The sequence below is a fragment of the Rhinoraja longicauda genome, chromosome 13, assembly GCF_053455715.1.
Source record: "Rhinoraja longicauda isolate Sanriku21f chromosome 13, sRhiLon1.1, whole genome shotgun sequence".
NCBI classification, from domain to species: domain Eukaryota; kingdom Metazoa; phylum Chordata; class Chondrichthyes; order Rajiformes; family Arhynchobatidae; genus Rhinoraja; species Rhinoraja longicauda.
Genome location: NC_135965.1, coordinates 44,861,669 through 44,887,900, shown reverse-complemented (window position 1 = coordinate 44,887,900; position 26,232 = coordinate 44,861,669). Strand labels below are relative to the sequence as shown.

Below are 26,232 nucleotides of genomic sequence, written 5' to 3'. Positions count from 1 at the left end.
CCCTCCCTCTCTTCCCCCCCTCCCTCCCTCTCTTCCCCCCCTCCCTCCCTCTCTTCCCCCCCTCCCTCCCTCTCTTCCCCCCCTCCCTCCCTCTCTTCCCCCCCTCCCTCCCTCTCTTCCCCCCCTCCCTCCCTCTCTTCCCCCCTCCCTCCCTCTCTTCCCCCCCTCCCTCCCTCTCTTCCCCCCCTCCCTCCCTCTCTTCCCCCCCTCCCTCTCTTCCCTCCTCCCTCCCCCCCTCTCTCTCTCTCTCCCCCCCCTCCCCTCTCTTTATCCCTCTCTCTCTCTGTTCATTTCAAAACTTGGTCCTTTAGGTTTATATTAAGTGAGATTACAAATAATCACCACTTATCCTCCTGCGTTTTTTTTTCCTGACGTTAATGATTTGGTTTTTTTCAATGTATTTGACTTGTTTTTGTTCATTACATTATTGAGTACTGTCTTTACAAACCTGTTGTACTGTTGCTGTAAGTAAGAATTTTATTATTGGTTTTCCGGTCCACATGACAATGAAACACTCTTGACTCTTGATCCTAGCGAGAGTGGAATTGTAAACTCAAAGTGCAAGTAGTGCCGCAAAGTTACTTCCTCTCAAACAAGCTGATGGCAGGTTGAGAGTCCTCGCTGAGACCAGTTTTTTTGTAGACGCGTGAGTCCTGGTGAAACGTACACGGTGTGAATGCAAAATCGATGCTTATGTTTTTAAACAAATACAAAGCCATCGTGGTAACCCGTAAGAGTGATAATGGCAAGGTAGGCAAATATCATTATCAGTTTGAACTGACAAAGGGTTGTGGTTTCCACCACAATTTCAATCAATTTGCCTGATTTACATTGTAATTATCCATGAAAACAACACTCGGAAAAGATTAGACGAAATGTGTAGGAAGGAACTGCAGGCGCTGGCTTAAGCCAAAGGTAGGCTGGAGTAACTCAGGCAGCATCTGTGGAGAAAAGGAATAGGTGACGTTTCGGGTCAGAAGAAGAGGTCTCGACCCGAAACGTCGCCTACTCCTTTTCCCCAGAGATGCTGCCTGACCCGCTGAGTTACAATAGACAATAGACAATAGACAATAGGTGCAGGAGTAGGCCATTCAGCCCTTCGAGCCAGCACCGCCATTCAATGCGATCATGGCTGATCACTATCAATCAGTACCCCGTTCCTGCCTTCTCCCCATACCCCCTCACTCCGCTATCCTTAAGAGCTCTATCCAGCTCTCTCTTGAAAGCATCCAACGAACTGGCCTCCACTGCCTTCTGAGGCAGAGAATTCCACACCTTCACCACCCTCTGACTGAAAAAGTTCTTCCTCATCTCCGTTCTAAATGGCCTACCCCTTACTCCAGCTTTTTGTGTCTACCTTCACTCATAAAAGATTTTTGGATATAGTTTTGTACACGAGATAGAAAATTGACCACTTATGGGTTGCAACAAAGCATTAGATGTTGCCACTGTCATAAGGTGGTGATGATTTATATTTGTGTCAGTAAGCTTTCAATAATGTGAGATAGTTCCAGAAATTGTAAATTGAAATTTGAATGGATCACAACATTTTGTAAGAGTGGCATAAAATTAATAACCTTCTCATCGATGGAATATTATGAATAAATTGAAGTATCCTTGCCAACCTATCAACTGAATGTACCAACAAAAAAAAATCGCACTAGTTAAAATTTTAAATTGCATTATCATAGTCATGTAAATCCTGAGGTGCCAGTAGTGTTTTGCCCTTGCGTTTTCGTGCAGAAGTTGTAATATTTTAGAATGAACCGCTGCTGGAATTACGCAACATGCTTGCAAACATCTTGGGGGATATCTAAGTGGAGGAAAGAACTGCAGATGCTGGTTTTAATCAAAGATAGACGCAAAATGCTGGAGTAACTTCAGCGGGACAGGCAGCACCTCTGGAGAGAAGGGAGGTTTGGCTTGAGTGGTGATGACTGCGTCCACAATTCTCTGCAATTTCATGCGGTCCTGGATGGAGCTGTTCCCAAACCAGGCTGTGGTGCATCCTGACAACATGCTTTCTCCGGCGCATCTGTAGAAGTTGGTGAGAGTTGTTGGGGTCATGCGGAACTTCCTAATAAGCCTTCTAAGGAAGGAGGACGTTGGTGTGCTTTCTTGGCAATTGTTGTAGGCATTGAAAGTAGGCATGCAGGTGCAGCAGGCAGTGAAGAAAGCGAATGGTATGTTGGCATTCATAGCGAGGGGATTTGAGTATAGGAGCAGGGAGGTTCTGCTGCAGTTGTACAGGGCATTGGTGAGACCACACCTGGAGTATTGCGTACAGTTTTGGTCTCCTAATCTGAGGAAAGACATTCTTGCCATAGAGGGAGTACAGAGAAGGTTCACCAGATTGATTCCTGGGATGGCAGGACTTTCATATGAAGAAAGACTGGATAGACTCGGCTTGTACTCGCTGGAATTTAGAAGATTGAGGGGGGATCTTATAGAAACTTACAGAATTCTTAAGGGGTTGGACAGGCTAGATGCAGGAAGATTGTTCCCGATGTTGGGGAAGTCCAGAACAAGGGGTCACAGTTTAAGGATAAGGGGGAAGTCTTTTAGGACCGAGATGAGAAAGTTTTTTTTCACACAGAGAGTGGTGAATCTGTGGAATTCTCTGCCACAGAAGGTAGTTGAGGCCAGTTCATTGGCTATATTTAAGAGGGAGTTAGATGTGGCCCTTGTGGCTAAAGGGATCAGGGGGTATGGAGAGAAGGCAGGTACGGGATACTGAGTTGGATGATCAGCCATGATCATATTGAATGGCGGTGCAGGCTCGAAGGGCCGAATGGCCTACTCCTGCACCTAATTTTTATGTTTCTATGTTTCAATATGGGTTGGCCAGGAGAGGTTGTCGGTGATATTTACTCCTACGAATTTTTTCGACAACATCAATGCCAACTGGGGCATGTGTACCAACCGCTCAGACACAAAAAGCTGGAATAATTCAGCGGGACAGGCAGCATCTGTGCAGAGAAGGAATGGGCGACGTTTCATTTGAGACCCTTCTTCAGACTGGTTAGGGACAAGGAAAACGAAAGATATAGATGGTGATGTGGAGAGATAAAGGAAACAGGCCATTGTCAGCTGTTTGTAATAATAATAATAATAATAATAATAATAATAATAATAATAATAATAATATTCATTTATTGTCATTGCAACGAGTACAACGAAATTAAAAAATAGCCAATCCTGACGGTGCGTACAAACATATATGCAATAAATGCAAAAACAAATAAATACATAAATACAATTAAATACAATTATATTAAGTACAAGATTTTTTAACGGTGTTGCCTAGTGCAAAGGTAGTGTTCAGTTCTCGTACGGCCCTGGGGTAAAAACTGTTCTTAAGTCTGTTTGTTCGGGATTTGATCGACCTGAAACGTCGACCAGAGGGCAGATGAACAAACAGACGGTGGCCGGGGTGGGATGGATCGTTTATTATTTTGCCTGCTCTACTGAGGCAGCGTAGGCTGAACAGGTGCTCCAGGGAGGGCAGTGAGCAGCCGATGATCTTCTGGGCCGTCGTGATGACGCTCTGAAGGGCCTTCCTGTCCTTTTCTGAGCAGCTGGCATACCATGTGGTTATACAGTATGCCAGCACACTCTCGATGGAGCAGCGATAGAAGGACAACATGAGCTTCTCCTGCAGGTTGGTTTTCCTGAGGATCCTCAGGAAGTGGAGTCTCTGCTGTGCCTTCTTTACTGTGGTGATGGTGTTGGTAGACCAGGTAAGATCCTCTGCGATGTGCGTACCCAGGAACCTGAAAGCTGGTACCCTTTCCACACAGACCCCATTGATGTAGAGTGGGTCGTAATCTCCACTGGTTTTTCTAAAGTCAATTATAAGTTCCTTTGTTTTGGAGGAGTTCAGGACCAGATTGTTCACTGAACACCATGCTGCCAGCCTTTGGATTTCATCCCTATAGGCTGTCTCATCTCCTTCTGAGATGAGTCCAACCGCAGTCGTGTCATCCGCGAACTTGATGATGGTGTTGGTGGGATGGGTGGGGGCGCAGTCGTGAGTGTAGAGGGAGTAAAGGATGGGGCTCAACACACAGCCCTGTGGTGAGCTGGTGCTCAGTGTAATGGTGGAGGAGAGGTGCGACTTGGGTGGGGGAGGGATGGAGAGAGAGGGAATGCCGGGGCTACCTGAAGTGGGAGACATCAATATTCATACCACTGGGCTGTAAGCTGCCCAAGCGAAATATGAGATGCTGTTCCTCCAATTAGCGTTTAGCCTCACTCTGACAATGGAGGAGACCGAGGACAGAAAGGTCTGTGCGGGAATGGGAAGGAGAATTAAAGTGTCCAGCAACCGGGAGATCAGGTTAGTTCACGCGGACTGAGCGAAGGTGTTCCGCGAAACCATCGCCCAGTCTGCGTTTGGTCTCGCCGATGTACAAGAGTCCACATCTTGAACAACGGATACAGTAGATGAGGTTGGACGAGGTGCAAGTGAACCTCTGCCTAACCTGAAAGGACAGTCGGGGTCCCTGGACAGAGTCGAGGGAGGAGGTATCGGGACAGGTGTTGCATCTTCTTGCGGTTGCAGGGGAAGGTACCTGGGGAAGGGGTGGTTTGGGTGGGATGGGATGAGTTGCAGAGGGAACAGTCTTTGCAGAAGGCAGAAAGGGGTGGAGTTGGGAAAATGTGGCTAGTGGCGGGAGGTGGCGGAAATTTCGGAGGATTATGTGTTGTATGCGACGACTGATGGGGTGGAAGGTGAGGACTAGGGGGACTATGTTGCGACTAGGGGGAGGGTGAGCAAGGGCGGAGCTGCGGGGTACCGAGGTGACACGAGTGCGGGCCTCATTTATGATGGGAGAGAGGAACCCCTGTTCCCTAAAGAATGAGGACATCTCGGATGTTCTAGTATGGAACACCTCATCTTGGGCGCAGGTGCGGCGTAGACGGAGGAATTGGGAGTAGGGGATAGTCTTTACAGGAAGCAGGGTGGGAAGAAGTGTAGCCGAGATCAAAGATACTAGAGGAACAAGATGGACCACTCCGTTGAAATCGCCTATACTGAAGTGTGGAACGCAAAGGGAGCCATTTTAGAAGGCAAAACCCGCCGTTCGCTATGCCTCTCGCAGTGTAATCAGTGTTTTGGGGGAACAGTATGTGTGATGATACCATTAAAATGCAGAATATATCTCATCTATCAATTCACAGATTTTTGTTATTTTTCTTTTTAAATGTTTCTGCAAGTTTCTGCCTACTAAAACTGGTCTCAACTTCCACTGCTTCGCCGATGATATCCAGCTCCTCATCTCCACCAAGTCAATCTCCACCACCACACACTCTACACTGACAAACTGCATCACTGAAATAAAATCTTGGCTTCAATCAAATTTCCTCAAACTCAACTGCAACAAATCCGAAATCATCATCATTGGTCCAAAAACGCTCACCAAATCCACCCAAAACTTCATCCTCAATATTGATGGTCTCCCAGTATCCACCTCTCCTCACATCCGGAATCTTGGAATCATCTTTGATCAAACCCTCTCCTTCGACAAACACATCAAACACATCACAAAGACAGCCTTCTTCCACCTCAAAAACATTGCCCGTCTCCGTCCATCCCTCTCCTCCACAGCTGCAGAAACCCTCATCCACGCCTTCATCACCTCCCGTCTGGACTACTGCAACAGCCTCCTCTATGGCTCACCCTCAAAAATCATCAGTAAACTTCAATACATTCAAAACTCCGCTGCCCGTCTACTCACCCACTCCCCGATCCGTGACCATATCACCCCCGTCCTTTGCAAACTCCACTGGCTCCCCATCCCCCAGAGAATCCAGTACAAAATCCTCCTCATGACCTACAAAGCCCTCCATAACCTGGCCCCATCCTACCTGACTGACCTCCTCCACAGGCACACTCCCACCTGCACCCTCCGCTCTGCTGCTGCCAATCTCCTGTCCCCCCCCATCCGGACCAAACTCAGATCCTGGGGGGACAGGGCTTTCTCCATCGCCGCTCCCACCCTCTGGAACTCACTACCCCAAACCGTCAGAGACTCCTCCTCACTCACCACATTCAAAACACCACTGAAGTCTCACCTGTTCAGCACTGCCTTCAACCACTGACCGTCACCTCACCTTCTGTCTCCTTTTTCTGTTCGTTTACTTATTTATCTATTTATTCACTTCTCTATGTTCTAGTAATCCCTGTAAAGCGTCTTTGAGTGTTTGAAAAGCGCTATATAAATGTAATGCATTATTATTATTATTATTATTAAAACGGCGCCGTGACGTACTACGGTTTTTAGGGCCGAGTGGTCTATCTTGTTCTAGTATCTTTGGTCGAGGTAGTTGTGGGAGTCAGTGGGTTTGTACCACTTCACTTGAGTGTTACGTTTCCCACAAATCGGTGCTCTGTAATGAGTCAAGAGAAGGCACAAAGTGCTGGAGTAACTCAGCGGGTCAGGCAGCATCTCTAGACATGGATAGGCGATGTTTTGGGTCAGAACCCTTCTTCAGACCGATTGCAGAGGGTGGGGGGATGAAGGCTAGAAGGGAGGGGGGCAGGATAAAGCTTGGCCGATCATGGGTGAAAGGTGAGGGGGGGCTAAGTCAGAGACTGCACTTGCAGAATAAACTAAGGATTAGGAATTCTTGGAGAGCATAGTGTTCTGTAAAATGAACAATACTGTTGCATTTTTAAGTTCTTCGAAAGTGTGCATTAATCTATAAATATGTTTGTAATGGTATTTTGTAATGACTGTGATTTTGTTGGTTAACGTGTAAATTCTCAGACAATGTTGAACTCTTGCATCACTTGTCAAAACCAGGCCAATTTGTCAAGTGGTCATCATACTAGCTATTTTCCTAAGTTCTAGGAGCAGAATTAGGCCATTCGGCCCATCAATTCAACTCCGCCATTCAATCATGGCTGATCTCGCTTTCCCTCTCAACCCCATTCTCTCACCTTCTCCCAATAACCCCTGACACCTGTACTAATCAAGAATCTGTCAATCTCCACCCTAAAAATATCCATATCCACAGCCGTCTGTGGCAATGAATTAGACAGATTCACCACCCTCTGATTAAATCAATTCCTCCTCGTCTCCTTTCTAAAGGTACTTCCTTTTATTCTGAGGCCGTGGCCTCTGGTCCTAGACTCTCCCACTAGTGGAAACGTCCTCTCCATATCCATTCTATCCAGGCCTTTCACTATTCGGTAAGCTTCAATGAGGTTCACCCTCATCCTTCTAAACTCCAGCGAGTACAGGCCCAGTGACTTCAAACATCATATGTTAACCCAATCGTTCCTGAGATTATTCTCGTCAATGATCATTTCCCTCACATCTATATACCAAAGCTCTCGTTTGTTATCTTGTTTGTGACTGAACTTCAGCCAAAACGGTACACGATAGCGTGACAATTTTAGGCCCACCTTACTCACCATTGTCACTCTAGTGATAACGCAAGTAGTTTTATTGAAATCGGTGTTATATTTTTAAAGTTATTCACATTTTTAAGTTTAAAAGGAGGGGAGGGGAGGAGGGAGGGAGGAGGGAAGGGGGGGAGAAGGTAGAGGGGAGGAGGGGGGGGGGGGTTGAGGAGAGAGGGGAGGGGAGGAGAACAGGGTGGTGCACCAATGCAGGAGAGCTTTGGACCCAACGGGTCTAGTAAGGGATAAACTTCTATTGAAAACAATTGAAAACAACTGACTGAATGGAACAATGCAATGCTTACCACCCGGAAAGAACAACAACATCATTACACAATACAAAGCTACATGTTTTAATCTTGGAACATGGGCATCTCGACAATGGTGATAACATACTGTGAGCTGCGACTGCTATGTTACTTGTAATCGCTGGAATTTAGAAGATTGAGGGGGGATCTTATAGAAACTTACAAAATTCTTAAGGGGTTGGACAGGCTAGATGCAGGAAGATTGTTCCCGATGTTGGGGAAGTCCAGAACAAGGGATCACAGTTTAAGGATAAGGGGGAAGTCTTTTAGGACCGAGATGAGAATTTCTTTTTTCACACAGAGTGGTGAATTTGTGGAATTCTCTGCCACAGAGGGTAGTTGAGGCCAGTTCATTGGCTATATTTAAGAGGGAGTTAGACGTGGCCCTTGTGGCTAAAGGGATCAGGGGGTATGGAGAGAAGGCAGTTACGGGATACTGAGTTGGATGATCAGCCATGATCATATTGAATGGCGGTGCGTACAGGCTCGAAGGGCCGAATGGCCTACTCCTGCACCTATTTTCTATGTTTCTATGTTTCTATGTACTTTATTACTCCACATATGGAATAAGACTAAAATATCCCTTCAGCCAGAAGATCACAAGATATGAATTTATTATCATTCTCAAGTCAAGAACACCATAACAAGACATTTAAAAGCAATGTTTTACAAAATATTGTTACATTCTCATATCGTGAAATCCAGTTACTTAAAAACATGAAAAATATTTTCTTTGATTTACAATTGCTGCCTGTTACATTTTATTCTGCTGCTGTATATTCAGATGGCGGTGAAACTACAGTATTAATTATAACCAAGAGAACCCAAGGGTATGAATTTTATAATCCATTTATTTTTTCTACATTTTAACAAACTCTTTCCTGTTCTTTAAGAAGGCTAAAACGCATACAGTCAAACTGTCTTTTTTTCCTCATGCTTGGGCAAAGAAGTGAGCTAATAAATCCAATATCTCTACATTTACAATACACATGCTAGTCCATCTAGAAATTAATCTGTGCAAAGATTTAGAACGTTGTCTTTTCCTCTGACAAGGAAGATTCAAGAATCTGTCAATCTCCGCCTTAAAAATATTCATATTAACACAGGCGTCTGTGGCAAAGAATTCCACCGATTCACACCCTCCCCTCTGACTAAAGAAATTCCTCCTCATCTCCTTTCTAGAGGTACGTCTTTTTATTCTGAGGCTGTGGCCTCTGGTCCTGGACTCTCCCACTAGTGCAACCATCCTCTCCACATACACTCAATCCAGGCCTTTCACTGTTCGGTAAGCTTCAATGAGGTTTCAAAGTTGCCTTTTCCTGAAACGACAAAGATTCAATAGCATATTGTTTACGCAAAGACCCTGAAAAATTATATTACAGTTTAGGCATAATATAAAGAACAAAAACAGGGTACAAATTCTCTTAGCCTGTCTGTTAAGAGCTCTGATGTTATTAATGAAGATTCACATACTGTGTTCAATGTGTAGCCACGAAAGCTGGTGCTGAGAATTGCTTTCAACTAGTACTAAAAGTAGGCATAAAATTGACCCATAACAGTCGAATAAGACCCTGTATGTATTCTCACTTGTATATTTAATATTTGATATGTTATCTGCACTTTTCTGCTTGTAAAGATCATAAAGTATAAGTCTCCACTGTGTTCTAAAATAGTACATTTGCCGCTGGCAGAGTTTTAAAACAAATTGAAAGATAAATTGGGCAGCACGGTGGCGCAGCGGTAGAGTTGCTGCCTAACAGCAGCTGATACTCTGGTTTGATCCTGAGTACGGTTGCTGCCTGTACGGAGTTTGTACGTTCTCCCTGTGACCGTGTGGGTTTCCTCCAGGTGCTCCGGTTTCCTCCCGCATCCCAAAGACGAACAGAATTGTAGGTTAATTGGCTTCGGTAAAAATAAAAGTAAACTTTTGCTAGTGGATAGTGTTGGTGTACGGGGATCGCTGGTCGGTGTGGGCTTGGTGGGCTGATGGGCCTATTTCCTTCTTGATCTAACTCTAAAACTAAAAGTATAAGACAATAACTGCAGATGCTGGTACAAATCGAAGGTATTTATTCACAAAATGCTGGAGTAACTCAGCAGGTCAGGCAGCATCTCAGGAGAGAAGGAATGGGTGACGTTTCGGGTCGAGACCCTTCTTCAGACTGATGTCAGGGGGCGGGACAAAGGAAGGATATAGGTGGAGACGGGAAGATAGAAGGAGATCTGGGAAGGGGGAGGGGAAGTGAGGGACAGAGGAACTATCTAAAGTGGGAGAAGTCGATGTTCATACCACTGGGCTGCAAGCTGCCCAGGCGAAATATGAGGTGCTGTTCCTCCAATTTCCGGTGGGCCTCACTATGGCACTGGAGGAGGCCCATGACAGAAAGGTCAGACTGGGAATGGGAGGGGGAGTTGAAGTGCTCGGCCTCCGGGAGACCAGTTTAGCCAACGTGGACCGAGCGCAAGTGTTGAGCGAAGCGATCGCCGAGCCTGCGCTTGGTTTCGCCGATGTAAATAAGTTGACATCTGGAGCAGCGTCTGAAAAACTAAAAGTGGTCAGGCAGCATCTCTGGAGAGAAGGAATGGGTGACGTTTCGGGTCGAGACACTTCTTCAGACTAAATGCTGCCTGACCCGCTGAGTTACTCCGGCATTTTGTGATACCTTCGAGGCCCGACAGGTAATCATTGGAACTGAAGTTAGCAATGACAGTTTCAGCAATGGATCATCTGAAACAGATGGCTTTGTGATGGTGATAGAAATGGGAGTTTGTTTGTAGCTCATGTCAGAGTGAAACATGATGCCAAGGATGTGAACGGCCTGGCAGGGCTCCAAGCAGTTGCCAGGGAGAGTGATGCAATTAATTGGTGGCCGAGCAAGAAACTTGTGCGTCTAAAACTAATGGTTATGTCATCCGGTATTTAGGCGAAGGACAATTTTACTCATTCAAATTGTAATAAAAAGGAACATCAGATGCTTGTTTATACCAAAGGTAGACAAATAGTGTTGGAGGAACGGAGTGGGTCAGGCAGCATCTCTGTTGAAAAATGATCGCTGACTCTTCAGGTCGGGACCCTTCTTCAGAGTTCAGTCTTTTTCTTCAGAGATATTGCTTGCCTGGCCAACTGCGTTACTCCAGCACTGTGAGTCCATCTTTGGAGTGCCGCAGCGGGTCAGGCAGCATCTCTGGAGGAAGGTCCCGACCCAAAATGTCATCTAACCGTGTTCTCCAGAGATGCTGCCTGACCCGCTGAGTTACTCCACCATTTTGTGTCTATCTTTACACATTCAATGTTGGAACATCTGTATCTGTACACTGTGAATGGCTCGATTGTAATCATGCATTGTCTTTCCACTGGCTGGTTAGCACGCAACAAAAGCTCTTCACTGCACCTCGGTACACGTGACAATAAACTACGCTGAACTGAACATGAAATGAATCCGATCTGAGGTGCTTTAACAAACCTGGTTCAGTGGTTTTTTTTTCTAATTTACAGAATGAAGGGGAGATCAACAGGGGCATCTTGCATGAAATGAGGTAGCCTTGTCGGTGAGGCTGGGATTCTTTCTACCAGCTCTATACAACCCAGCACCCTGTGCTTAATGCAATGGACATCCTGGTAGGAAAACAGCTAATGCTTATTATTTCTGTGTCCTTCTGTGCTCTTCCAGCTAAGTTATTTGCTGTAGGATCCCGGTCATATTTAATGGTAAATACTTAATGATTATTGCCATTTTCTGCCTGGAATTTGTAACAATAGACAATAGGTGCAGGAGGAGGCCATTCGGCCCTTTGAGCCAGCACCGCCATTCACCATGATCATGGCTGATCATCCACAATCAGTACCCCGTTCCTGCCTTCTCCCCGATACCGCCTGACTCCGCTATCATTAAGAGCTCTATCTAACTCTCTCTTGAAACTTAGAAGGATGAGAGGGGATCTTATCGAAACGTATAAGATTATTAAGGGGTTGGACACATTAGAGGCAGGAAACATGTTCCCAATGTTGCGGGAGTCCAGAACAAGGGGCCACAGTTTAAGAATAAGGGGTAGGCCATTCAGAACTGAGATGAGGAAAACCTTTTTCAGTCAGAGAGTTGTGAATCTGTGGAATTCTCTGCCTCAGAAGGCAGTGGAGGCCAATTCTCTGAATGCATTCAAGAGAGAGCTAGATAGAGCTCTTAAGGATAGCGGAGTCAGGGGGTATGGGGAGAAGGCGGGAACGGGGTACTGATTGAGAATGATCAGCCATGATCACATTGAATGGCGGTGCTGGCTTGAAGTGCCGAATGGCCTCCTCCTGCACCTATTGTCTATTGTCTGTTGAAACCATCCAGGGAATTGGCCTCCGCTGCCTTCTGAGGCAGAGTTCCACAGCTTCACAACTCTCTGAGTGAAAAAGTTTTTCCTCATCTCCGTTCTAACTGTCTGATATCAGAGAGGCAAATGGTATTCCATTTTTCGATTTTGTGAATCTCGTAGTAGAGTTTCCAGTATTGTGTTATATTTAACTCTGGATAATCAAAAATAATAGCTTTGATGGAAAATATCCTCTGGGGCATTTGTTGCAATTCAACCAGATCCGGTACTAATTCACTGTCACTGTTTTGCAATGTAGTGCAATGTTTTTTTTAGATTTGACATTTGGAGGTCTGGATAAACCTGCAGATAATTGAATTTTTTAGGTCAAGGATGGATGTTGTTTATCTGGATTTTCCGGGGGGGCCTTTGATAAGGTGCCACACGTGAGGCTGCGGAACAAGATAGGATTAGAGGCAAGGTACTGGCATGGGTAGGTGACTGATGGCACGCAGAAAGGCAAAGCTTGTGAGACAAGGGGGACTTTCGTGCTCGGTGGCTGGTGACTAGTGGTGTTCCGCAGGGGGGTCGGTGTTAGCAAGGAAGGCTAATTCGGGAGGACTAGAATGTAAAAGCAATGATTTAATGCTGAGGTTTTACACGGCATTGGTCAGACCACATGTGGAGTATTGTGAGCGGTTTTGGGCCCCATACCTGAAGAAGGATGTGCTGCCATTGGAGAGGGTCCAGAGGAGGTTTACTAGAATGATGCCAGGGATGATTGGGTTAACGTGTGAGGAGTGTTTGACAGCTCTGAGTCTGTCATCGCTGGAGTTTAGAAAGGTGAGGGGGCATTTCATTGAAACGTACTAATTAATGAAAGGCCTAGATAGAGTGGACGTGGATAGATTGCTTCCTGTATTGGGAGAGTTTTAGATCAGAGAGCACACAGCCTCAGAATAAAAGGACGTACCTATAGAATGGCGATGAGGAGTAATTTCTTTAGCCAGAGGGTGGTGGTTCTATGGAATTCATTGTCGCAGCTGGCAGCGGTGGCCAAGTCATTGGTCATTTTTAAAGCGGAGATTGATAGGCTCTTGATTAGTAAGGGCATCAAAGCTTACAGGGAGACGGCAGGAGAATGGGGTTGAGAGGGAAAAATATCAGCCACGATTGAGTGGCGAAGCAAACTTGATGGGCCGAATGGCCTAATTCTGATCCTTTGCCTGATGTTAACTTTCAAAACTGTGGAATGGATGCATTTGAACCATGTTCTTGAACGGTCACATTTTAATTTCAATTTTTTTTTAAAACAAAATGTAATCTTGTGTTTGTGACTAACTCTTTTCAGTTCTATGCACAATCGGTTCTGAGGCTCAAACTGCGTCTGGCCTTCGTAACATGCCATCTACCCATGCTGTGGATCCTCCTGGCTTGTGAACCCGGGAACTGTACACTAAGCGAAGGAGAGCTGGTCGTCACGACCAAACAAGGAAAAGTAAAAGGCACTTCACTAAATGTTCTGTCGGGATCAGTCACCGCTTTCCTGGGGATACCTTACGCAGAATCTCCCACCGGTGACCTTAGATTTAAGAACCCAGTGCCGCGAAGGCCTTGGTCTGGACTGTGGAATGCAGACAAGTATCCCAACACGTGCTACCAGTACGTGAACTATGCTGCTTCTGGTTTAGCGTGGGAGGAAATGTGGAACCCTAACACTCCGCTCAGTGAAGATTGTCTCTATGTCAACGTGTGGGTTCCGTCGCCGAAGCCAAACAGGACCGCGGTTATGGTATGGATCTACGGCGGGGGCTTTGTATCGGGCACCTCTTCCCTCGCGGTCTACAACGGGAAAAATCTGGCCTACATGGAGAAAGTCGTTGTGGTCTCCATGAACTACAGGCTGGGTGCTTTCGGCTTCCTAGCCTTGCCCGGAAGCCGCGACGTTCGCGGGAACATGGGGTTATTCGATCAGCGTTTAGCGCTCGAGTGGGTTCGAGATAATATCGCTGCGTTCGGAGGGGACCCCAACAGCGTGACCCTGTTTGGAGAGAGCGCCGGATCGGCTTCAGTGCACCTCCACATTCTTTCTCCGGAAAGCCATCCTCTCTTCACCAGAGCCATAATGCAGAGCGGCTCTTCCAACGCGCCTTGGGCCGTGTTGCAAGATGGCGAAGCAAAGCACAGAGCGTCCGTCTTGGCTCAACGCCTGCAGTGTGCCTTCAGTAACGATACAGAGCTAGTGAGCTGTCTGCATGCCAAGCGTCCCGAAGAGATAGTGGCCAAGAGTCTTGGAATCGTTACGGGACGCCTTTTGTCGGGATATGTTTTCATGCCTGTGGTCGACGGAGATTTTCTCACCGACCTGCCCGATGAGTTAATTCGAACGAACAAATCCAAGAAAGTCCAAATCCTAGCAGGAGTGAACAAAGACGAGGGGAGTTACTTTTTGGCCTACGAGGCTCCAGGGTTCCAAAAGGACTCTGAAAGTCTCATTACTCGTGAGGAGTTCCTCAAAGGCGTGAAGATGACAATCCCGGACGCCGGTGAGATTGGAGTGGAGGCGGTAGTTTTCCAATACACGGACTGGACAGACGTGAACAATGCGACCAAAACCCGCGACGCATTAGTTGACGTGGCGGGCGATCGCAATTTTATATGCCCCTTGACACACTTTGCTGACAAGATGGCTGAAGGTGGAAACGCGGCCTATGTCTATTTGTTTGACCACCACGCATCTAATGCAGATTGGCCTCAGTGGATGGGAGTCATGCACGGTTATGAGATTGAATTTGTGTTTGGAATTCCCCTTGACAGAAAGCTTAATTATACAGTAGCAGAGGAAAACCTCAGCAGAAGCATCATGCGCTACTGGGCAACCTTTGCGAAAACCGGGTAAGTTATTGATCGACACAAGATAAGAGTTTGCTGCATCCTGCAAGTACAATACTGCTTTCATTCCTTTTTGCGCTTTTGTTATTTATGCTGTTATTAGTTTAGTTTAAAGATACAGCACAAAAACATTCCCTTCGGCCCACCAAGGCATGTGGAGAACGTACAAACTCCGTACCTGACAGAACCAGTAGCCAGTATTTATTCACAAAAATGCTGGAGTAACTCAGCGGGTCAGGCAGCATCTCAGGAGAGAAGGAATGGGTGATGTTTCGGGTCGAGACCTTTCTTCAGTCTGAAGAAGGGTCTCGACCCGAAACGTCACCCATTCCTTCTCTCCTGAGATGCTGCCTGACCCGCTGAGTTACTCCAGCATTTTTGTGAATAAATACCTTTGGTTTGTACCAGCATCTGCAGTTATTTTCCTACAGAACCAGTAGCCAGGATCGCACCTGGGTCTCCGGCACGACTCCAGCACGATAAGGCAGCAACTCTACCGCTGCTCCACCATGCCGCCCAAGTTACGTCAGTGTCAATTTGAAAGGAGTTTACACAAATTGTACGCAGACATAAACAGTTATGTTTAAAACAGTCATTCATCCTGTGTGTAAGATAACGTAGAATACTTTATTTTAAATCATTTAGCATTGCCTGGAATACCATGGCCCCCAAATAATAAGTAGACAAAACCTGTGTTACAGTCTGACTGAAGAAGGGTCTCGACCTGAATCGTCACCCATTCCTTCTCTCCAGAGATGCTGCCTGTCCCGCTGAGATACTCCAGCATTTTGTGTGTATCCTGTGTTACAGATGTTCGGGCTTATGGAAATTTACTCATACAGAATTCACAATCACTAATTTGAGAAAAAGACTTTAGACTTTACAGATACAGTGTGGGTACAGGCCCTTCAGCCCACTGAGTCTGCACTGACCAGAGACCACCCCATACACCAACACTATCCTACACACACTGGGGTCAATTTACTTTACGGAAGCCAATTAATCTACAAACCTGCACGTCTTTGGAGTGATGGGTGGAAACCGGAGCACCCGGAGAAAACCCACGTAATCACAGGGAGAACGTACCAACTCCGTACAGACAGCACCTAGAGTTAGGATCGAACCCGGGTCTCTGGCGCTGTAAGGCACCAACTCTACCACTGTTGGATCTATGTTCTTTGGAGCTTAGCAGCATGAGAGGGGAGATGTTGAGATATTTCTACAGGATATAGAATCACAAATAAGGGAACATAATTATAATTATAACTAGACCAAGTGGACCCGTTGGGCCCAAACCTCTCCTGCTTTGGTGCAGCACCCTCTCCTCCCCTCCTCCCCTCCCCCCACAGCCCCCCTCCTCCCGGTCCCCCCCTTCTCCCTCCCCCCGCTCCACCCCTCCCTCGCCCTCCCACCTCCCCCCCCACTCCATCCCCCTCAACCCCCCTCTTATCCTCCCTCCACCCCCCTCCTCCCCTCCCTCCACCTCCTTCCCACCCTCCCGAGGAGATAGATTTAAACTTTAAAATGTGAATAACTTAAAAAATATAACCGATTTCAATGAAACTTCTTCCATTAGGACCAATGGGACGACGGTGAGTAAGGTGGGCCTAAAATTGTCGTGCTATCATGTACCGTTTTGGCTGTAGTTCAGGAACAAACAAACAAACAAACAAACAAGAGTTTTAGTATACAGATTATAAGGGGGCAGACATTTAAAACCAAGGAACATAACAATCTCCTTCGTTAATCATAGAGGTACACAGCACAAAAGCAGGTTTTTCAGCCCCACTTGCACGTGCCAACCAAGAGGCCCCATCTACAGTAGTCCCACCTGCCTGCATTTGGCCTACATCTCTAAACGTTTCCTATCCATATACCTGTCCAAACGTCTTAAATGTTGTTATAGTACCTGCCTCAACTAGGGCGGCACGGTGGTGCAGTGGTAGAGTTGCTGCCTTACAGCGAATGCAGCGCCGGAGACTCAGGTGCGATCCTGTACGGAGTTTGTACGTTCTCCCCGTGACCTGCGTGGGTTTACTCCGAGATCTTCGGTTTCCTCCCACACTCCAAAGACGTACAGGTTTGTAGGTTAATTGACTGGGTAAATGTAAAAATTGTCCCTAGTGTGTGTAGGATAGTGTTAGTGTGCGGGGAACGCTGGTCGGCGCGGACTCGGTGGGCCGAAGGGCCTGTTTCTGCGCTGTATCTCTAAAAATCTAAAAATAAAAAAACTGCCTCCTCTGGCAGACAAAATGTGTAGGAAGGAACTGCAGATGCTACTTGATACCAAAAATAGAGGCAAAATGCTGCAGTAACTCAGCAGGCCAGGCAGAGAAAAAGAACAGGTGACGTTTCAGGTCCGACCAGAAAGCATCACCTCTTCTTTTTCTTCTGAAATGCTGCCTGACCTGCTGAGTTACTCCGGCATTTTGTGTCTACCTCCTCTGGCAAGTCGTTCCATCACCATCTGTGTGAAAACAAAATGCCCCTTGGATTCTTATTAAATCTCTCCCCTGAGGCTGATGAAAAATCCGGTCGGTCGTGGTCACGGTGGCGCAGCGGTAGAGTTGCTGCCTGACAGCGAATGCAGCGCCGGACACCCGGGTTCGATCCCGACCACGGGTGCCGTCTGTACGGAGTTTGTACGTTCTCCCCGTGACCTGCGTGGGTTTTCTCCGAGATCCTCGGTTTCCTCCCACACTCCACAGACGTGCAGGTTTGTAGGTTAATTGGCTCGGTAAATGTAAAAATTGCCCTTGGTGGGTGCAGGATAGTGTTAATGTGCGGGGATCACTGGTCAGCACGGACCCGGTGGGCTGAAGGGCCTGTTTCTGCGCTGTATCTCTAAGCAAAAGTAAAATTGCAGAAACTAGATCGGTGAGGGTATTTAAAGAGACAGTGGAGACATTTTTGAAAGAGTGGGGAATTGAGGGCAAAGTGGAATTGGTAGAGGAGATGGAGTCTGGAGCAGATATCATTGACTGGTCTGAAGAAGGGTCCAGACTCGAAACATCGCAAATCCTTTTCCTCCAGAGATGCTGCCTGACCCACTGAGTTTCTCCAGTACTTTTATGTCTCTCTTTATTGAATGGCAGGGCAGACTTGAAGGGGTGGGTGATTATATTTGCTTCTATTTTCTTATTTACAGAAATTTTATTTTTTAATTTTATTTAGAGCTACAGCGTGGAAACAGGCCATTCGGCCTATCGAGTCCGCACCGACCTGTGATTCCCCCACACGAACACAATCCCACACACAGTAGGGACAAATTTCACGAAGCCAATTAACATACAAACCTGTACGCTATTGGAGTGTGGGAGGAAACCGGAGATTCCAGGGAAAACACACGCAGGTCACGAGGAGAACGTACAAACTCCGTACAGACAACACCCATAGTCAGGATCAAACCCGGGTCTCTGGCGCTGCAAGGCAGCAACTCTACCGCTGCGTCGCCGTGCCGCCCTTGAAAGCAGTATGTTCCTTTTTGAACACACATTTTCTTTTCTGGATACTCTTGTTATTCTTTTCCCGGCAATGGTTTGTTGTTACTGGGAAAGATTGGTTTACTGCCTTGATGTGGTAATTCTTCCTTTCATCATTTGAAGGCAGTTTAAACATCTGTTTACTAAAGTTCAGTATTGATTTTTCTTTGAACAAGTATTTATTATTTTCTGGAAGTATTGATGAAGTGAAGTCACGTGTGAGTTTAGCAAATAAAAAGATTAATATTATTTGTTCGCAAGTGTAACCAAAAATCTGATGCACAAGAGTGGGTTATACTGAAATGGGGAATCAATAACCTTCCACAAGTTCAGAGGCATTGTTGGAAATGCTTTAAGCATGTAATTTTGCTTCCTATCAATGCATTAGCCAAGGAGATAGCATTTATAATTATTTTGATTCCACCTTCTTTCACAGCCAGGTTTTTATTCACAAAATGCTGGAGTAACTCAGCAGGTCAGGCAGCATCTCGGGAGAGAAGGAATGGGTGACGTTTCGGGTCGAGACCCTTCTTCAGACTGATCTCAGGGGGGTGGGACAAAGGAAGGATATAGGTGGAGACAGGAAGACAGTGGGAGAACTGGGAAGGAGGAGGGGACGGGAGGGACAGAGGAACTATCTAAAGTTGGAGAAGTCGATGTTTCACAGCCAGTTCTAGTTGTATTGTGATTTGGCCTTCATGGTATTGCATTCTGGATTTCCTCAAAGCAGATTGATTTAGTTTAGTTTCGTTTTAGTTTAGAGATACAGAGTGGAAACAGGTCCTTCGGCCTACCGAGTCCACACCGACTAGCGATCCCCGCACATTAGCACTATCCTACACCCACTGGGGACAATTTTTACAATTTTATCAAGCCCCAACCCTGTACGGCTTTGGAGTGTGGGAGGAAACCGGAGCTGCCGTGGAATCATGTATTGTCTTTCTGCTGACTGGTTAGCATGCAACAAAAAGCTTTTCGCTGTACCTCGGTACACATGACGATTTAATTGCCTCTTTTTTTTTTTGTCCCCTGTTCTGTTAAAGTAACCCAAATGAGCGCAAAATGCAAGGAATAACATGGCCTGAATATCAACACACTGACCAACAATTTATAACTTTGAACACGGAAGCAACGAGAATTTATATGAAATACCGAGCTCAGCAATGTGCCTTCTGGAATCTATTTCTTCCAAAATTACTACAACAGACAGGTAAGAAAGACTTATTGCAGAACGAGGGCCGTTGTTTATCACTATTTTTGAAGTATCATTCTTATTCTTGATAGAATGGGCTGATTTGTTTTTGATTTGTAATCTCACGAAACTCTACCATTTACCCCAGAGGAATAAACAGAGATTCGAAAAGGGCATGAAGGCGGCAGAAGCAGGCTTACTTATAAATGAGGTGCATCCTGGTGGAGTTGTGACATAGGAGTACAGAATGTGTGTGTGCCCAAGAGCGAGTAACAGCCAGATCTGAGCGATACACTCGTCAGTGGATCAGATTATAGTTTTGCACTCGTACAGTACAATACAATAGACTATAATACAATACAATACAATACAATATATCTTTATTGTCATTGTACAGGGGTACAACGCGCCTCCCATACAATTTTATTTTTTAGATTTAGAGATACAGCGCAGAAACAGGCCCTTCGGCCCACCGGGTCCGCGCCGCCCAGCGATCCCCGCACCTTAACACTATCCTACACCCACTAGGGACAATTGTTTTACATTTGCCCAGCCAATTAACCTACAAACCTGTACGAATTTGGAGTGTGGGAGGAAACCGAAGATCTCGGAGAAAACCCACGCAGGTCACGGGGAGAACGTACAAACTCCGTACAGTACAGCACCTGTAGTCAGGATCGAACCTGAGTCTCCGGCGCTGCATTCGCTGTAAAAGCAAGAGTAACCTCCAAAAACATTCCCGTTTTCAGTACCAGTAGGTTTAGCTTAGAGATACAACATGGAACAGGCCCTTCGGCCCACTGAATCCATGCTCGATGTATGTTATCCCACTTTCTCATTCACTCTCTGCCACACCAGGAGCAATTTACAGGGGCCAACCAAACTGAGTGCTCGTTTTTTCCCCCACTTTCCCAAAGACGAGGGTGAAGGCAGATGCAATAAGGGCATGTAAGAGAGTTCTAAATAGGCACATGGATATGCAGGGAATGGAGAGAAGATTAGATCAACATGGCATCGTGTTCAGCACAGACGTTGTGGGCCGAAGGGCCTCTTCCTCTGCTGTGCTGTTCTAGGTAATGATCAATAGATGATATGAGGCAAATTGAGTTAATGTTTATCAGTTTTGTTTGTGTCTCTGGCGTTTATTTTTCCATCCGTGTAATAGTAATGGGAAAGGAGCCAGGAATTGTGCGCTTAGCTTTCTGTACATCCACGTCAGCCCAAGTAGCTGGTATTTACATAGATGAGCTACAGAGCCAAAAAAGGATAAATGCCGTATGGAACACAGTTTGCAATGAAATAACTCCTTGGTGTTTTTCAGAACAAAATTATCACCGAGCTATAAACCGCTGCAAAAAATCCTCTAAAAATGTTAATAGACCATAACCAGCGCAGTATAATTTACCACAAACCTTTTCTTAAAATATATTTGCAATGCTGATATTCGAGTTTAATAATTTTGCAATGATAGAAACATAGAAAATAGGTGCAGGAGGAGGCCATTTGGCCCTTTGAGCCAGCAATATAGTTGGTCATTCATTGTGATCATGGCTGATCGTCCACAATCAATAACCCGTGCCTGTCTTCTCCCCATATCCCTTGATTCCACTAGCCCCAAGAGCTGATGTCGATGTTAGATGCCTCAGAAGGCAGTGGAGGCCAATTCTCTGGATGCTTTCAAGATAGAGTTAGATAGAGCTCTTAAGGATAGCGGAGTCAGGGGGTATGGGGAGAAGGCAGGAACGGGGTACTGATTGTGAATGATCAGCCATGATCACATTGAATGGCGGTGCTGGCTCGAAGGGCCGAATGGCCTACTCCTGAACCTATTGTCTATTGCCTATTGTCTATTGTCTATTGATATGATACGATAGAACTTTATTTATCCCAGGAGGGAAATCGGTCAAACATGGAAATTGGTCAAAATTGGTCAAAGAATTGAAGGCAAGGGGCATATCTAATAGGGATCCCAATTTGGTGCCCTCTTAACTAGGGGTAATCAATGATGTTGTGCAACGTTTCCCTCAATGATCCAAAAGACACCAGAAAAGGCCAGATTTACTCCAAACAGAGGCCATTTTCTCCTCCAAATATAGAAGCATAGAAAATAGGTGCAGGAGTAGGCCATTTGGCCCATAGAGCGAATATGATCATGGGCTGATCATCCAGAATCAGTACCCCGTTCCTGCTTTCTCCCCATATCCCTTGATTCCATTAGTCCAAAGAGCTAAATCGAACTCTCTCTTAAATGCATCCAGTGAATTGGCCTCCACTGCCTTCGGTGGCAGAGAATTCCACAGTCAAGTCAAGTTTATTTGTCACATACACATACACAATGTGCAGTGAAATGAAAGTGGCAACACCTGCGGATTGTGCAAAAAAATAATTACAGTTACAGCATATAACTTTTAGGACCGAGATGAGAAGTCTTTTAGGACCGAGATGAGAAAACATTTCTTCACACAGAGAGTGGTGAGTCTGTGGAATTCTCTGCCACAGAAGGTAGTTGAGGCCAGTTCATTGGCTATATTTAAGAGGGAGTTAGATGTGGCCCTTGTGGCTAAAGGGATCAGGGGGTATGGAGAGAAGGCAGGTACAGGTTACTGAGCTGGATGATCAGCCATGATCATATTGAATGGCGGTGCAGGCTCAAAGGGCCGAATGGCCTTCTCCTGCACCTATTTTCTATGTTTCTATAAATTAAAGTTAAAATAGAGAAGATAACTCTCTGGGTGAAGAAGTTTTTCCTCATCTCAGTCTTAAATTGTTGATCTTCCATTGTTATTAATAAGCCTAACACTGCCGATGTAATACCAAATGTTCTGTACTGGAATAATTTGTCAATTGGGGGTTGTAATGACGAATTACACCATCTTTATCTCAGCACACATGGATGAAGTGGAGCAACAATGGAAAGAGGAATTCCACAGGTGGAATGCTTACATGTCAGACTGGAAATCTAAGTTCAGCGCTTACAACAACAGAAAAGACCGGTGTAACAGTACATAAGCAGTAAGATTCACTTCTGTAAAATGGCATTGCGGTTTAAATGGTTTACATGCCATGTAACATATCGCATTAAAGACTATATCTGCAATATCACATAGAACAAATATGATTTAAAAGCTTGCCATCGATGATTTTTTTTCTTAAAAAAAAATAAAAGATTTCAATTAACTGTGCCACATAAATCATGTCATCCTCCCTCCACTCTCACCCCCCCTCCCCCCCCCTATTCTCCCCCCCCCCCACCCCCCCCTATTCTCCCCCCCCCCCCACCCATGCAAACACAGACACGCACATGAGTTGCGTAATTAAAAATGAGAAAGGTCACGGCCTAGAGTGAAAAGTCATAGCAACCACTGGAACTTAGCAAAGTGTCAGGCAGGCAGCATCGCTGGAGAACATGGGTAGGCGATGTTCTGAGTCAAGGCTCTTCTTCAGATGCAGTCTTTACCTGTCTTCGGAAGTCTGGTCTAAGTGGGAGGGAGCACTGAGGAATTGAAGGCAAGGTCTTACAGGGATCCCAATCTGGTGCCCTCTTAACGAAGAGTAATCAATGATGTTGATGGAAGATTTCCCTCAATGATCCAGAAGACACCAGAAATGGCCAGATTTACTCTAAACAGCGTTTTCTCCTCCATATTTGTTCATCTTCCGTTGCCATGCCCTTCAGGTCTGAGCGGTTTTGGGGCCCCATATCTGAGGAAGGAGGTGCTGGCGTTGGAGAGGGCCCAGAGGAAGTTTACAAGAATGATCCCAGGAATGATTGGGTAAACATATGTGATGAGCGTTCGATAGAACTGGGCCTGTTCTTCTTTTGGAGTTTAGAAGGATGGGAGGGACCCCATTGAAACTTACCAAATAGTGAAAGGTCTGAATAGAGTGGATGTGGAGAGGATATTTCCACTAGTGGGAGAGCCTAGGATCAGAGGCCATAGTCTCAGAATTAACAAATGTACCTTTAAAAAGGAGATGGAATTCTTTAGTTGGAGGGTGGAATTCTTTGCCACAGAAGGCTTTGGCGGCTAAGTCCAATGGATATTTTTAGGGCAGAACTTGATAGATTCTTGATTAGTATGGGTATCAGGGGTAATTAGGAGAAGGCAGGAGAATGGGATTGAGAGGGAAAGATAGATCAGCCACGATTGAATGGCGGAGTAGACTTGATGGGCCTAATTCTGCTCCTATCACTTAACAGCATGAATTTTTCTCCCGGATTCTAACTTTCAGTTTTACTCGAGAATGCTTGCTTTTCCTGTCGAAACCTCCGGCTAGCTCTAACTGTTGCCAGTACGGGAGGTGGACTTGAAACAGGCTGTGGTCCATTATAAAATCAAGAGGCCAGTGTAAAGTTGTTGCACCCATGCAATTACTTACTTGGCTAGTGCAGCACTGAAATGTTGCAGGGAGCCATGGTTAAAATCTGTCAATATCCACAATTATTTAATTTTACTTTGCCTTTCATAGATTCTCGTAATGTCTGCCACACACAACAATTAGCATAACGAAACAATATCACACCACATGCTTCAACTATTGCCGATTTTATATGTGAAATTTTAAATGGAAACTTTCTTATTCATAATCCAGTCTTTCATTTTTATTACCTTTCTTGCACAGTCTTGATCTGGCATAGAATTCATCAACTTGCACACTTACTGTTCCAAACATGTGACAGTAATTTTACAATTCTTCACTTTGATTAGCTAAGGGAGTAAATAAGGGGCTGAACTGTTGGGAGGTTGAGATTGGGCAGGCTAGGACTTTATTCCCTGGAGCGCAGGAGGCTGAGGGATGATCTTATAAAGGCAAATAAATAATGAGGGGGGTAGATAGGCTGAACGCATGGTGCCTCTCACCCAGAGTAGAGGAATCAAGAACCAGAGAACACAGGGTTTAATAAGAACCTGAGGGGCAACTTTTTTACACTCAGAAGGTGGTGGATATTTGGAACGAGCTGCCAAAAGAGTGAAAGGCTTGGATAGAGTGGATGTGGAGAGGATGTTTCCACTAGTGGGAATGTCTAGGGGGATTTAGGACTGAAGAATTAAAGGATGTTCCTTTAGGAAGGCGATGAGGAGGAATTTCTTTAGTCAGAGGATGGTGAATCTGTGGAATTCACTGCAGTGGAGGCTGTCGATTGATATTTTTAAGGTAGAGATGGATAGATTCTTGATTAGTACAGGTGCCAAGGGTTCTGGGGAGAAGACAGGAGTATGGGGTTGGGAGGGAGAGATAGATCAGCCATGATTGAATGGGGTTAGGAGGGAAAGATAGATCAACCATGATTGAATGGCGGAGTAGACTTGTTGGGTAGAATGGCCTAATTCTGCTTCTATCACTTATGACCAAAGAGGTAGTTGAGGCAGGTAGAACATCATTTAAAAGATAGTTGGACAGGTACATGGATAGGAAAGTTCCAGATGGATATGGGCTAAATGAGGGCAATTGGGCCTAACTTGGATGGGGCATCTTGGTTAACATGGATGAGTTGGGCAAATGGGTCTGTTTCTGTGCTGTATGACTCTGACTTTATAAACATGCTTTCCCTGTGCAATCAAATTTCAGTTGCTCTTGCTTTGCTGGTGTCTTTACCATTTTCCATTTGCAAAAATGTACCATATAAAATATTTGTGACATTAAGCAGACAAGGGCATGTCTAAATAAAGACAGATGCTATTAGAAACTTGTTCTTCAGAAAATTCTAGCTGTTTACAACTGGAAAGAGACATCTGTTATTTAATAAATAATGGAATCTGATAGAGAGAGGCAGTTTTGTTGAGTGCCAATTTTGCAAGTCTGTTATAGTTCCCAATAAGTTTAGAATAGTTTAAAGATACAGCGCGGAAACAGGCCCTTCGACTCCCCGAGTCCACACCGCCCAGCGATCCCCGCACATTAACACTATCCCACACGGGGGATAATTTATACATTTAGGCCAATCCAACTAACTAATAAACCTGTACATCTTTGGAGTGTGGGAGCAAACCGAAGTTCTAGGAGAAAACCCAGGCGGTCACGGGGAGAATGTATAAACTCCGTACAGACAGCACCTGTAGCCAGGATCGACCCTTGGTCTCCAGCACTGTAAGCGATGTAAGGCAGCAACTCTACCACCGCGCCACCGTGCCGTCCATAGTTATAGTTTGTATTTGCTGCATATTTTCTTTCTAAAGGAACCTTCTTCACCTAAGTATTATAACCAAGTATTTCTGTGATCGTACGTTGTTATGCACTTGACATTATGAATTATACGAATCTTCAAGAGAAGGTCCTGTATTTTGAGAGAGTGGATGTTAAAGCTTCATTCATTTTAACTTTTTATAAAAATATGTAAAATTTAAAAATTCGAACCCGATACATTACAAAATGTCTTTCATAAAATGTGTTCTTATTTCTGTACTTATTAAATTGAAATTCATTATTTCTAGAATGGCAACTCGGTTTTTAGTGGTTTATTTTCTGAAGTGTATTTAACAACATAGTACATTTTAGAAAAGAGATGAGGAGGAATTTCTTTAGTCAGAGGGGGATGAATCTGTGGAATTAATTGCCACAGATGGCTGTGGAGGCCAAGTCATTGGAGTCCAGAACCAGGGGCCACAGTTTAAGAATAAAGGGTAGGCCATTTAGAACGGAGATGAG

At 45.3% G+C, this 26,232-nt stretch overlaps 1 protein-coding gene across 2 annotated transcripts; it reads left to right on the top strand.

The window, feature by feature from the left end:
* Positions 1–354: 354 nt before the first annotated feature.
* On the top strand, positions 355–26,196 carry LOC144599685 (cholinesterase-like). 2 transcript variants are annotated; one of them, XM_078410877.1, is made up of 5 exons: positions 355–464; positions 11,216–11,338; positions 13,370–14,913; positions 19,436–19,602; positions 22,469–26,196. In XM_078410877.1, exons 2-5 carry the CDS (start codon positions 11,327–11,329, stop codon positions 22,591–22,593), a joined length of 1,848 nt encoding a protein of 615 aa, XP_078267003.1. In that variant the 5' UTR covers positions 355–464; positions 11,216–11,326; the 3' UTR covers positions 22,594–26,196. The 2 variants fall into 2 exon arrangements, with proteins under 2 accessions (XP_078267003.1, XP_078267001.1); XM_078410875.1 differs by lacking the exon at positions 355–464 and adding an exon at positions 659–750.
* The last annotated feature ends 36 nt before the right edge of the window (positions 26,197–26,232 follow it).

What these genes read in the sequence shown, in the direction of transcription:
- LOC144599685 (XM_078410877.1), top strand. An exon ending in GCAACCTTTGCGAAAACCGG is followed by an intron (nt 14,914 to 19,435) that starts GTAAGTTATTGA and finishes GTTCTGTTAAAG; the next exon opens with TAACCCAAATGAGCGCAAAA. An exon ending in AAAATTACTACAACAGACAG is followed by an intron (nt 19,603 to 22,468) that starts GTAAGAAAGACT and finishes TCTTTATCTCAG; the next exon opens with CACACATGGATGAAGTGGAG.